The 14,269-nt window shown below is 49.3% G+C and overlaps 1 protein-coding gene across 1 annotated transcript; it reads left to right on the forward strand.

The window, feature by feature from the left end:
* Positions 1-1,963: 1,963 nt before the first annotated feature.
* On the forward strand, positions 1,964-11,624 carry LOC144608426 (piercer of microtubule wall 1 protein-like). The gene is made up of 3 exons (XM_078426178.1): positions 1,964-2,132; positions 10,025-10,103; positions 11,302-11,624. The coding sequence occupies exons 1-3, from the start codon at positions 1,978-1,980 to the stop codon at positions 11,488-11,490; spliced, it is 423 nt and encodes a 140-aa protein (XP_078282304.1). The 5' UTR covers positions 1,964-1,977; the 3' UTR covers positions 11,491-11,624.
* Positions 11,625-14,269: the final 2,645 nt, after the last annotated feature.

Raw genomic sequence — 14,269 nt, forward strand, 5'->3', positions numbered from 1 at the left:
TGTTCCCAATGTTGGGGGAGTCCAGAACCAGGGGCCGCAGTTTAAGAATAAGGGGTAGGCCACAGGGAGAATGGAGTAACTCCGTGCAGCTAGCACCGCGAGTTAGAATTGACCCCGTGTCTCTGGCATTCATTTTACCACTGCGTCACTGTGCAGCCCAAGTTGTTTTCCCTGGTGTGGAAGAGGCTGAGGAAAGGCTGATAAAATGATCAGCTGGATGGATCGGGTAGACAGACGGGTCATCGGAGAAGGCATTGGTTTCAGGTGAGAGGCAGGAGCTTAAAGAAGAGATGTAAGGGAGAATATTTATTTCAACAGAGTGATTGGAATCTGGAACATGGTGGGGAGCAGGCACTCTGATAACAGTTAAGCATCTACACAGGCATTTGAATCAAAAAGTCATTAGAACACTCTTGATTTAACACGCAGGACAATGGATCGAGTTCAGAATGGACACTAAGGGCCAGAGGGCCTGTTTCTGTGCTGTACTGTTCTGTGTTAATGCCGGTAAATGGAGACTAGTATAGATGGGTGCAATGGCCGCCATGGACACAGTGGGCCAAAGGGCCTCTTTCTGTGATATATGACATTATGACTATCAATGTGGGACTGGAAGAGCAACAAAGATGTTCATCACAGAGGCCTGGTCTCGGGGTTCCAGCGGGGACCCTGTTCATCCTACGGCCAGGTGTTCACTCGTCATTTGGGAAAGGCTCACTAAAGACTTCCAACAGCAATCAAATTGCCGATCCAACCATGGGAACACCAGACAGCTGAATCCCATGGGTGCAGCGGATCCAGTAGTGCTGGACATGAGCTCAGTTTAGTTTTTTGTTTCGAGATACAGCGCGGAAACAGGCCTTTCAGTGACCGGGCCTACAGTGACCGGGCCTACAGCGTCCGGGCCTACAGCGCCGTCTGGGCCTAATATGGGACAAGGGTGGTCCCCTACGGGACAAACCAGTTTAGCCCAAAACACAGGATGTCCCGGCTAATATGGGACAGTTGACAACCCTCACCCAAGGTCAGGATTGAACGCAGGTCTCTGGTGCTGTGGGGCAGCAGCTCTACCAGCTGCACCATTGTGCTGCCCTGATGCCCTGGGAAATGTTGTAGGGCTCGCATTTCACAGAGAATTAAAGCAACTACAGTGAGGGTCAGTGTGTGTGTGTGTGGGACTCGTACCCCAGTGAGGGTCAGTGTGTGTGTGGGACTCGTACCCCAGTGAGGGTCAGTGTATGTGTGTGTGTGTGTGTGTGTAGGGGGGGGGTACCCCAGTGAGGGTCAGTGTGTGTGTGTGGGGCCCGTATTCCAGTGAGGGTAGGTGTGTGTGTGTGTATGTGTGGGGGGTACCCCAGTGAGGGTCAGTGTGTGTGTGGGGCCCGTACCCCAGTGAGGGTCAGTGTGTGAGTGTGTGTGTGTTGAGCCCGTACCCCAGTGAGGGTCAGTGTGTGTGAGTGTGTGTGTGTTGAGCCCGTACCCCAGTGAGGGTCAGTGTGTGTGAGTGTGTGTGTGTGTGTGGGGGGTACCCCAGTGAGGGTTAGTGTGTGTGTGTGGAGCCCGTACCCCAGAGGGTCAGTGTGTGTGTGTGTGTGTGGGGGGGGGGGGGTCCCATACCCCAGTGAGGGTGAGTGTGTGTGTGTGTGTGTGGGGGTCCCGTACCCCAGTGAGGGTCAGTGTGTGTGTGTGTGTGTGTGTGTGTGTGGGGGGGGATCCGTACCCCAGTGAGGGTCAATGTGTGTGTGTGTGGGGGGGGGGGGGGTCCCGTACCCCAGTGAGGGTGAGTGTGTGTGTGTGTGTGTGTGTGTGGGGGGGGGGGGGGGTCCCGTACCCCAGTGAGGGTGAGTGTGTGTGGGACCCCCAGTAGAGGGAGCCTCTGGCCCTCCATGAGACACTGCCCGTCCCATTGTGCGCTTCCTGTTTACAGTGCATGTTGCGTTGCCTGGCGACGGGCCGTGTGTAGCAGTTTCTCCCGCCATGGACCTGTGCGGGGTGAAGGAGCCCACGGTGAAATATTTGGATCCGAAGCCGGAGCCGGAGCCTCCTCCCTCGCCCCGGACCAGCCACTATTACCGGGTCAAACCGGGCGTCCCCGATAAATTCGAGCACCCCAACTGCTTCCATGGTTACAGGTAGTGGGTGGCGGCCGGCGGGGGTCCTGGGGACAGGGGGTTGCCCCGTGTGGGTGGGTCTCAGTGGGGCGTTGTCCAGGGAAAGCCACCCGGACCCTGGGATCTAGTCTGGGATCTAACGAACGGGATGCAGTGACAGAGATCCAGGGTTGTGTTGAAATGGGATCAAACGAGTGGGATCCACGGTGCTTCTTCAAGGAAGGAATGGGCTGCATAGATTGTGTACAGGGACGAAATGTGACTAAAACTCTCGTTTGTTATCTTGTTTGTGACTGAACTTCAGCCAAAACGGTACAAGATAGCGCGACAATTTTAGGCCCACCTTACTCACCATGGTCACTTTAGTGATAATGCCAGTAGTTTTATTTGAAATCCGTGTTATATTTTTTAAGTTATTCACATTTTAAAGTTTAAAAGGAGGGGAGGGGGGATGGGAGAGAAGGGAGAGGGGAGGTGGGGTTGAGGAGAGAGGGAGGAGATGGTGCTGCGCCAATGCAGGAGTGGTAATGCAAGTAGTTTTATTGAAATTGGTGTTATATTTTTAGTTATTCACATTTTAATGCTTAACTCTATCTCCTAGGGAGGGAGGTGGGAGGGAGGGAGGGGGAGGGAGGTGGGAGGGAGGGAGGGGGAGGGAGGTGGGGGGGGGGGGGAGGAGGTGGATAAGGGGGATGGGGAAGGGGAAGTGGGGAGGGGAGGGGGGGGTAGGAGAGGGTGCTGCACCAATGCAGGAGAGATTTGGGCCAGACTTGGTCTAGTCTGCAATAGAATTAAGGGGAAAGAAGCATGGAAGTGAATTTTAGGGTATGTGGTGTGGAAATAGGCCACCAGGGTGTGTAATCTCAGGGATAGATTTTGGGAGTGGGTGATCCAAAGAGTGGATGGTATCACAAAGTGCTGGAGTAACTCAGCGGGTCAGGCGGGCAGCATCTCTGGAGAGAAGGAATGGGTGACGTTTCGGGTCGAGGCCTTCCTTCAGACTCAGAAGGGTCCCTCGTCCCGAAACGTCACCCATTCCTTCTCTCCAGAGATGCTGCCTGCCTGACCCGCTGAGTGACTCCAGCATTTTGTGATACCTTCGATTTGTACCAGCATCCGTAGTTATTTTCCAACACAAAGAGTGGATGAGATCAGAGAACATAGAACAGTACAGCACAAGAACTTCACCCCACAATGTTTGTCTCAAACATGATGCCCAGTTGTTTTGTAATCAACCCATTACAAAGTATTAGGTGAACCACAAAGCATTTATTGAAACCCATGCAGAGTGAACCATACATAATATTGCACTCCTGATAGCAGCTTACAGATAGACTACCAAACTAAAGGGACCAGCCAGCTGTTATCAGTGACTGCAGTGCTACTCAAATCTCGGACTAGACGACATGGTGGAATGTGTATCATGCACAAGATATGTGGTGAAGGTTATGTTGAATGTGCTTGGTCTACACCAGTTAAACTGATCTCATCTGCCTGTTCATGATCCATATCCCTCTATTCCCTACACTTCCAAGTTCATTAGTTATAGGAGCAGAATTAGGCCATTCGGCCCATCAAGTCTACTCCAACATTCAATCATGGCTGACCTACCTTTCCCTCTCAACCCCATTCTCCTGCCTTCTCCCCATAATCCCTGACACCCGTTGTAATCAAGAACTTATCAATCTCCACCTTAAAAGTATCCACTGACTTGGCCTCCACAGCCTTCAGTGGCAATGAATTTCATGTGCCTGTCTAAAAGCCCCTGAAACGCCACTATCGTATCTGCCTCCACCACCATCCCTGCCGATGCATTCCAGGCCTCCACTAGCCTCAGTGGGGAAAAAACATCTCCATTAAACTTTCCCCGTCTCACCTTATAGCTGCGGCCTCCGGAGTTGGATGTTCCCACCTTGGGAAAAAGGGGATGACCCGTCAGAACCCTGGGAAGGGGATCCAAGGAATTAGTTTCGTGGGAAGGAATCTCAAGAATATGTCAACAGAAATGACAACAGCAAATGTTGGGAAACACTGTGCAGATCAGACAACATCTGTGGAAAGAGAAAAGACCCCGCACTTTTCATCCCCCGCACTTGCATTGGGAAGTGCATTACAAAGGGAAGTCGTTGCTGGGGATGGAAGGGCAGACGAGGGAGTCTTAAAGAGAGGTGATTGAATCATAGTGGAGGTGGTAGAAATGGCAATGGACGGTCTGTCAGACCCAAAGGCTGGGAAGATGCAAAGGTAACGTCCTAGAAATATGGATCAGGCTGGAGGTAAAGGGGTGAGAGATTTGGTGCTGTGGCCAAGTCCTGATGAAGGGTGTTAGAACATGGAACTGTACAGCACAGGAACGGGCCCTTCGGCCCACAAAGTCTCTGACCTGAAAGGTTACCTGTTTCTCTTTCCACATACGCTGGTTGACCTGCTGAGTGTTTCCAACACTTTCTGTTTTTATTTCAGATTTCCAGGATCTGCAGGTTTTTTTTCTTTTCTTTTCTTTTCTTGCAGACAACAAGTTGTTTATAACACCATGACAAGACACGTAAAATAGACACAAAATGCTGCAGCAACTCAGCAGGCCAGGCAGCATCTCCGGGGAAGGAGGGGATGACTTTTCGGATTAAGACGCTTCTTCAGACTGAAGAAAGGTCTCGACCCGAAATGTCACCCGTTCCTTCTATCCAGAGATGCTGCCTGTCCCGCTGAGTTACTGCAGCATTTTGTTTCTATCTTCGGTGTAAACCAGCATCTGCAGTTCCTTCCGAAACGATAAGACACGTAAAGCAGGTGGTGCAGGGATTCGAATAGGGGCTGTTATTCCATAGATCTCTGTGCATTAAGTGTGTTTGATCGTGGATGTGTCCGCGCTCACCTGTTTGCAGCTGGATATGAACATTGACATTTCCCACACTGGTGTTTGAAGCAGATACTGCAACCGTGAGAGTCAAGAAATCCCTCACACCCTTATGGTAGCAGAGGGCTGCAGATCTGCCGGTATTCAAACCTCTCCCTGTGATCGTGACAGCCACTGTAGGAAGTTCCCAGGCGTGTAGTCAATATTCACTGGGAATCTCTAGAAGGCTGACAGTATCTGTGCAGGGACTTCCCTGTGGATGACAACACGTGAAGAGTCTCCTGAAGACTTGCAGTATTTAAATGGATCTGCAGGGGGCAGAGTTATGAATATTTGTAGGATCTTCTGCAACTATATTAATATAGGCATTCCCTCTCTCGCCACCCAAGTCGCACTAGTTTCTTGTTTTCACCCTACAAACAGCGAACAATGGCCTGCTTCCGTTATCATCGTCACTTTTTTGCACATCTTTTATTCATTGTTCTTTATCTCTCCACATCACCATCTGTATATCTCGTTTCCCTTATCCCCGACCAGTCTGAAGGGCCTCGACCCGAAACATCACCCACTCCTTCACTCCAGAGATGCTGCCTGTCCCGCTGAGTTACTCCAGGTTTGAGTGTCGATCTTATAGTCATTTCCCCCCCCCCCCCACTCCCAATATGAGTCAATATAGAACAGTACAGCACAGGAACAGGCCCTTTGACCCGCACTGTCTGTCCAAGTTTATAGATTATACCCTTCCTTACCACTGCAGTCTAAGACCCACTGACTCCTCACAGCACAATAGACAATAGGTGCAGGAGTAGGCCATTCGGCCCTTCGAGCCAGCACCGCCATTCAATGTGATCATGGCTGATCATTCTCAACCAGTAGCCCGTTCCTGCCTTCTCCCCATACCCCCTGACTCCGCTATCCTTAAGAGCTCTATCTAGCTCTCTCTTGAATGCATTCAGAGAATTGGCCTCCACTGCCTTCTGAGGTAGAGTATTCCACAGATTCACAACTCTCTGACTGAAAACGTTTTTCCTCATCTCCGTTCTAAATAATTTAGTAACAAGGAACTGGCAGATGCTGGTTTACCAAAGAAATTCACAAAATGCTGGAGTAACTCAACGGGTCAGGCAGCATCTCTGGAGAACAGGGCTACGTGACGATCCCAAATGTCAACTATGTTAACATAGAACAGTACATGCAGGTAGACTGGGAAAATCAGGTTGGAAATGGACCCCAGGAAAGAGAGTTTGTAGAGTGCCTTCGAGATGGATTCTTAGAACAGCTTGTACTGGAGCCCACCAGGGAGAAGGCAATTCTGGATTTAGTGTTGTGTAATGATCCTGATCTGATAAGGGGACTAGAGGTAAAAGAGCCATTAGGAGGCAGTGATCACAACATGATAAGTTTTACTCTGCAAATGGAAAGGCAGAAGGGAAAATCGGAAGTGTCGGTATTACAGTATAGCAAAGGGAATTACAGAGGCATGAGGCGGGAGCTGGCCAAAATTGATTGGAAGGAGGCCCTAGCAGGGAAGACGGTAGAACAGCAATGGCAGGTATTCCTGGGAATAATGCAGAGGTTGCAGGATCAATTTATCCCAAAGAGGCGGAAAGACTCTAAGGGGAGTAAGAGACACCTGTGGCTGACAAGGGAAGTCAAGGACAGCATAAAAATTAAGGAGAGGAAGTATAACATAGCAAAGAAGAGTGGGTAGACAGAGGATTGGGACTCTTTTAAAGAGCAACAAAAGTTAACTAAAAAGGCAATACGGGGAGAAAAGATGAGGTACGAGGGTAAACTAGCCAATAATATAAAGGAGGATAGCAAAAGTTTTTTTAGGTACGTGAAGAGGAAAAAAATAGTCAAGACAAATGTGGGTCCCTTGAAGACAGAAGCAGGGGAATTTATTATGGGGAACAAAGAAATGGCAGACGAGTTAAACCGTTACTTTGGATCTGTGTTTACTGAGGAGGATACACACAATCTCCCAAATGTTCTAGGGGCCGGAGAACCTAGGGTGATGGAGGAACTGAAGGAAATCCACATTAGGCAGGAAATGGTTTTGGGTAGACTGATGGGACTGAAGGCTGATAAATCCCCAGGGCCTGATGGTCTGCAGCCCAGGGTACTTAAGGAGGTGGCTCTAGAAATAGTGGAAGCATTGGAGATCATTTTTCAATGTTCTATAGATTCAGGATCAGTTCCTGTGGATTGGAGGATAGCAAATGTTATCCCACTTTTTAAGAAAGGAGGGAGAGAGAAAACGGGTAATTATAGACCAGTTAGTCTGACATCAGTGGTGGGGAAGATGCTGGAGTCAATTATAAAAGACGAAATTGCTGAGCATTTGGATAGCAGTAACAGGATCATTCCGAGTCAGCATGGATTTACGAAGGGGAAATCATGCTTGACAAATCTACTGGAATTTTTGAGGATGTAACTAGGAAAATTGACAGGGGAGAGTCAGTGGATGTGGTGTACCTCGACTTTCAGAAAGCCTTCGACAAGGTCCCACATAGGAGATTAGTGGGCAAAATTAGAGCACATGGTATTGGGGGTAGGGTACTGACATGGATAGAAAATTGGTTGACAGACAGAAAGCAAAGAGTGGGGATAAATGGGTCCCTTTCGGAATGGCAGGCAGTGACCAGTGGGGTACCGCAAGGTTCGGTGCTGGGACCCCAGCTATTTACGATATACATTAATGACTTAGATGAAGGGATTAAAAGTACCATTAGCAAATTTGCAGATGATACTAAGCTGGGGGGTAGTGTGAATTGTGAGGAAGATGCAATAAGGCTGCAGGGTGACTTGGACAGGTTGTGTGAGTGGGCGGATACATGGCAGATGCAGTTTAATGTAGATAAGTGTGAGGTTATTCACTTTGGAAGTAAGAATAGAAAGGCAGATTATTATCTGAATGGTGTCAAGTTAGGAAGAGGGGATGTTCAACGAGATCTGGGTGTCCTAGTGCATCAGTCACTGAAAGGAAGCATGCAGGTACAGCAGGCAGTGAAGAAAGCCAATGGAATGTTGGCCTTCGTAACAAGAGGAGTTGAGTATAGGAGCAAAGAGGTCCTTCTACAGTTGTACCGGGCCCTGGTGAGACCGCACCTGGAGTACTGTGTGCAGTTTTGGTCTCCAAATTTGAGGAAGGATATTCTTGCTATTGAGGGCGTGCAGCGTAGGTTCACTAGGTTGATTCCCGGAATGGCGGGACTGTCGTATGTTGAAAGGCTGGAGCAATTAGGGTTGTATACACTGGAATTTAGAAGGATGAGGGGGGATCTTATTGAAACATATAAGATAATTAGGGGATTGGACACATTAGAGGCAGGAAACATGTTCCCAATGTTGGGGGAGTCCAGAACAAGGGGCCACAGTTTAAGAATAAGGGGTAGACCATTTAGAACGGAGATAAGGAAGAACTTTTTCAGTCAGAGAGTGGTGAAGGTGTGGAATTCTCTGCCTCAGAAGGCAGTGGAGGCCAGTTCGGTGGATGCTTTCAAGAGAGAGCTGTATAGAGCTCTTAAGGATAGCAGAGTGAGGGGGTATGGGGAGAAGGCAGGAACGGGGTACTGATTGAGAGTGATCAGCCATGATCGCATTGAATGGCGGTGCTGGCTCGAAGGGCTGAATGGCCTACTCCTGCACCTATTGTCTATTGTCTATTGTCTATAGCACAGGAACGGGCCCATCGGCCCATAATGATTGTGCTGAGCATGATGCCTTGTTAATCTGATCTCATCTATCTCCATATCCCTCTATTCCCTGCACTTCCACGTGCCTATCAAACCACCACTATGGTATCTGCCTTCACCACCGCCCCAGCAGTGCGTTCCAAGCCCCCACCACCTTCTGTGTTAAAGAACTTGCCCCACACATCCCCATTAAACTTTCCCCCTCTCACCTTACAGCTAGGGTCGCCGACTGTCCCGTGTTAGCCGGGACATCCCGTATTTTGGGCTAAATTGGTTTGTCCCATACGGGACCGCCCTTGTCCTGTATTAGGGTTGCCAACTTCCCCACTCCCAAATAAGGGACAAAGGGTGACGTCACCGCCCCGCGCCCCACGTGACCTCACCCAGCCAGCGGCCACGTGCTCCCGCTCCACCAATGGCGGCCGCCATTGGTGGGAGCGGGAGCACGTGGCCGCTGGCTGGGTGAGGTCACGTGGGGCGCGGGGCGGTGATGTCACCTTGTCCCGTATTTGGGAGTGGGGAAGTTGGCAACCGTACTTACAGCTATGCCCTCCAGCCTAGACATTTCCACCCTGGGACAGAAAACTTTCTGACTGTCTACCCTATCTATGCCTCTCATCATTTTAATTACTTTTATCAGGTCTCCCCTCAACCTCTGATGTTCCAGAGATGCTGCCTGACCTGCTGAGTTACTCCAGCATTTTGTTTCTTTCTTGCCTCCAATAATTTCTGCCCCAAGTCCTTTCTCAGTTCCGTTGAAACGTTCTGGGCTAAGATTCTGCCGCCTTTATCCCGTTCTTTAATTTCTGGGCCACCCCTCCTCCCTCTTCCATTTTGCCCGTTTTCTTATGAGTTAAATTTGCAAGAATTGCCACAGAAGGAGGCAAAGTCAGTGGATATATTTAAGGGAGAGACAGACAGATTCTTGATTAGTACGGGTGTCAGAGGTTATGGGGAGGAGGCAGGAGAATGGGGTTAGGAGGGAGAGATAAGATCAGCCATGATTGAATGGGGGAGTAGACATGATGGGCCGAATGGCCTAATTCTGCTCCTATCACTTATGAACTTTTAATTACCAACAATGGTCACTTTCCAACCACATCTGTAACAGCTGGTTGAACATCTGTGCACAGCTTCCCGTCCAGTCTTCATCTCCCACACTGCTCCCACCAGTACACACTGCAGACAGGGCCAGGACCCAGGGATCACCCTAGGACAATGTACAGTCTGAGAGGGGATAGGTGGGCGGGATGGGCTGAACAACCATGGGCATCAGTAACGGGCTTAATATAAAGTAGATACTTAATGTTTCACAATCGTTCCATTAAGTCGCACTTTTGTTGCCTGACAACATATAGATCCCGACCTCTCAATCCAATATATCGAACGACCAACCAAACCTATGGGAGTCAGCAGCCGACTGTTCATGAAATGCCGGTAAGCACAGTAATCTCTGACATCAGTCAACTGTGGTGTCTGTTAATGTTTTATTAAGCTGTTGAAGTCAACTGTCCAATTTCAGATTCATAATTTATCAAACAGATACCCCAGTGAGGGTCAGTGGGTATGTGTGTGTGTGGGACCTGTACCCCAGTGAGGGTCAGTGTGTGTGGGGCCCGTACCCCAGTGAGGGTCTGTGTATGTGTGGGGCCCGTACCCCAGTGAGGGTCAGTGTGTGTGGGGCCCATACCCCAGTGAGGGTCAGTGTGTGTGGTGTGTGGGGCCCGTACCCCAGTGAGGGTCAGTGTGTGTGGGGCCCGTACCCCAGTGAGGGTCAGTGGGTATGTGTGTGTGTGGGGCCCGTACCCCAGTGAGGGTCAGTGTGTGTGGGGCCCGTACCCCAGTGAGGGTCAGTGTGTGTGGGGCCCGTACCCCAGTGAGGGTCTGTGTGTGTGTGTGGGGCCCGTACCCCAGTGAGGGTCTGTGTGTGTGGGGCCCGTACCCCAGTGAGGGTCAGTGTGTGTGGGGCCCGTACCCCAGTGAGGGTCAGTGTGTGTGGGGCCCGTACCCCAGTGAGGGTCAGTGTGTGTGTGTGTGTGTGGGGGGCCCGTACCCCAGTGAGGGTCAGTATGTGTGTGTGTGGGACCCGTACCCCAGTGAGGGTCAGTGTGAGTGTGTGTGGGGCCCGTACCCCAGTGAGGGTCAGTGTGTGGGGCCCGTACCCCAGTGAGGGTCAGTGTGTGTGGGGCCCGTACCCCAGTGAGGGTCAGTGTGTGTGGGACCCGTACCTCAGTGAGGGTGTGTGTGTGTGTGTGTGCGTGCGTGCATTCGTGCGTGCGTGCGTGTCAGTCACTCTAACCCAATGCCCATGAAACCGATACTTGGGTAACAATCCAACACTGTACACGCACACTTCGTTGAGACTCCCTTGCAACAGAACCTGTACCCAAGCAGAAGCCAATGTTCATGATATCTGCAGTTATTTGTTTTTTTCCAAATGAGGCAAAATCATTCCTCTTCTGAGAATGTTGTTGAAGTATTGGAGTGGGATTCTGGACCAGGATAGAAGGGGAAATCTGTGTGATCACTGCGTGTTTGCTGCAGATTTATCGAGGAGTGGTGCCAGGCGAAGGCTCAGGGTTGAATTCTGTCTTTTCCCCTCATACTCATCCTAACCCGTCTGCTCTTATTCCAGACCAGCTACTTTTCAATATCTCGGAAAACTTCTGACGAGTTAAGTAAATGTGGAATGTACAGAGACAACGGATTTAACGTGGAGCTGGAGAAAACTCTGGTCACGGGCCCGGACAACCTCATTAGGTTTCAGGACCGTCTGAACTTCCACCGCTCCTACCTGCGGAGTGGAACGTCGGAAACAGAATAGTTGGTACTTTCTCCCCCTGCTTCCTAACGGATACTTCCTCCACTGCCCTCTCTCTGCAGTAGTGGCTGCAATTACTGTGTATGTCCCTTACCCGACCCTGCAATTAATTACATTCATTGTATTAAAAGTATTCATTCAGAACTAGTATTAAATGGATTTAGTATTTATTTTTAAACCATCGTAATTCCCTTGTGTGTAATCATTGCTCAAAGCCCAACACTCACCCTTCACTCCACGACTTGGTTTGTTAATTCAAGTCTTGCTCAAGATTTGAACACCTAACGCACGCTGGCACTTCCCCCACAGCACTGCACTTTGAGAGGGGTGGTGAGAGATGCTGGAACACTGCACCATTAGATTAGTCCTGGGAAGGTGTTGTACCACAGATGGGGCACTGGCACTACAGAGGAATCGCATCTTTGGCAGATTAGAAGGAGCGCAACAAAAGTTGGGGCCATTTGATTTCAGACAAAAACCCAATTTGCTTGTTTATGAACTAAGAGTTATGGAGTCGTAGTGTGGAAACAGGCCCTTCGACCCAACTTGCCCACCGACCAACATGTCCCATTTACACGAATCCCAACTGCTTGCATTTAGCCCTTGTCTCTCTAAACCTGTCCTATCCACGTACATATCTAAATGTTTCTTAAACGTTGCGATAGTACCTGCCTCGACTACCTCCTCTGGAGGCTCATTGCATACACCCACCACCCTTTGTGAAAAAATTACCCCTCAGCTTTGAATTAATTCTTTCCCCCCTCATTTTAAACCTATGTTCTCTGGTTCTCGATTCCCCTATTCTGGGTAAGAGACTCTGTGCGTCTTCCCGATCTATTTCTCTCATTTGTTATACACCTCAAATCTGCAACTTTTCTTCATTCAAATTTGCTCTCCTTTCTGCACTATTTAATAATTTATCTTTTGTTTTACATTGTCTTGTTTATTCCTCCTCTGCTTTAACCATACTTCCTCTGCCCTTAATTTTTCTGTCATTTGCCCCTGCAGTCTGTCAATTCCTCTGCTGCTGGCTGTTGCAATTCCCAGTTCGACCAGCAGGAGGATGAGGAGAGGCAAAGTGAGCAACATCAACTTTAACGGGAGATGCAAGGAACTGCAGATGCAGGTCTACAACAAAAAAAAAAGACACAAAGTGCGCGAGTAACTCAGTGGGTAAGACAGCATCTTTGGACCCGAGCCAAAATGTCACCTACCAATGTTCTCCAAGGATGCTGCCTGACCTGCTGAATTACTTTAGCACTCTGTCTTTTTTAATCAACTAAAAAGGGGGCCAAGAAGAGGTCATTATCCAGATCATCCCCAAACAAAACTATGGAGAAGGGTCCCGACCTGAGACACTGTCTGTCCATTCCCTCCTCAGATGCCGCCGAGCCCGCTGAGATTCCCTAGTACTTTGTGTTTTGCTCAAAACCTAAAGAGAGATGATCTGGGAAGCCCGGCGTTTATCACACATGTGCTGTCCAGAGACGGCGGTCTGAGGAGAGAATGGTACCCTGGGGGCTCGCAGCTTGTTAGTGGCTTGCTGAGAGACTTTAGAGAGCAGTAAAATCAATCAGAACTGACAAAACTGAGCAAGGGGTGCAGGTTCCCTTCAGAGACCAGTGAACCCTTTGGGATTTGCATCCTTGGTACTCCGTTATGGTCACTTTTATGATAGCAACTTATTATTGACAGCCGTCTCTGCAATCTAAAATTCTTAAATTGCCATGGTGAGATTTAATGTCGGAATCACCAAGGTTATCAGTGTGGGGGTCTTCTGCATGAGTGACAACTGGTACAGTGCTGCAGAATGCTACTTCTACCATGAATGTCCTATTCGTTTTATTTAGTTTTTAGAGATACACCATGGGAACAGACCCTTCAGTCCACCAAGTCTACGCTGAGCATCGATCCCCCATTCACACTAGTTCTATGTTGTCCTATTTTCTCATCCACTCTCTGCACATCAGGGGCAATTCGAATAGGACAATTAACCTATAAACCCACGTGTCTTTGGGATGTGGGAGGAAACCGCAACACCTGGGGGAACCCACAGAGCCACAGGGAGAACGTGCAAACTCCACACAGACAGCGCCCGTAGTCAGGATAGCACCCGGGTGTATGGTGCCATGAGACAGCGGCTCTACCAGTGCAGATATTAACCAGGTTAGAATCAGCCAATTTCTTGACCTTGCAGCCATCCTTGGATGACTGGAATTTCTGACTTGTCTCAATAGACAATAGCTACAGGAGGAGACCATTCGGCCCTTCGAGCCAGCACCGCCATTCAATGTGATCATGGCTGATCATTCTCAATCAGTACCCCGTTCCTGCCTTCTCCACATACCCCCTGACTCCGCTATCCTTAAGAGCTCTATCTAGCTCTCTCTTGAATGCATTCAGAGAATTGGCCTCCACTGCCTTCTGAGGCAGAGAATTCCACAGATTTACAACTCTGACTGAAAAAGTTTTTCCTCATCTCAGTTCTAAATGGCCTACCCCTTATTCTTAAACCGTGGCCCCTTGTTCTGGACTCCCCCAACATTGGGAACATGTTTCCTGCCTCTAACGTGTCCAACCCCTTAATAATCTTATACGTTTCGATAAGATCTCCTCTCATCCTTCTAAATCCCAGTGTATACAAGCCTAGTCGCTCCAGTCTTTCAACATATGACAGTCCCGCCATTCCGGGAATTAACCAAGTAAACCTACGCTGCACGCCCTCAATAGCAAGAATATCTTTCCTCAAATTTGGAGACCAAAACTGCACACAGCACTCCAG

This window comes from Rhinoraja longicauda, chromosome 31 (genome assembly GCF_053455715.1).
Source record: "Rhinoraja longicauda isolate Sanriku21f chromosome 31, sRhiLon1.1, whole genome shotgun sequence".
NCBI classification, from domain to species: domain Eukaryota; kingdom Metazoa; phylum Chordata; class Chondrichthyes; order Rajiformes; family Arhynchobatidae; genus Rhinoraja; species Rhinoraja longicauda.

What these genes read in the sequence shown, in the direction of transcription:
- LOC144608426 (XM_078426178.1), top strand. Translation starts at nt 1,978, where the DNA reads ATGGACCTGTGCGGGGTGAAGGAGCCCACGGTGAAATATTTGGATCCG. An exon ending in AACTGCTTCCATGGTTACAG is followed by an intron (nt 2,133 to 10,024) that starts GTAGTGGGTGGC and finishes GACAACATATAG; the next exon opens with ATCCCGACCTCTCAATCCAA. An exon ending in CGACTGTTCATGAAATGCCG is followed by an intron (nt 10,104 to 11,301) that starts GTAAGCACAGTA and finishes CTCTTATTCCAG; the next exon opens with ACCAGCTACTTTTCAATATC.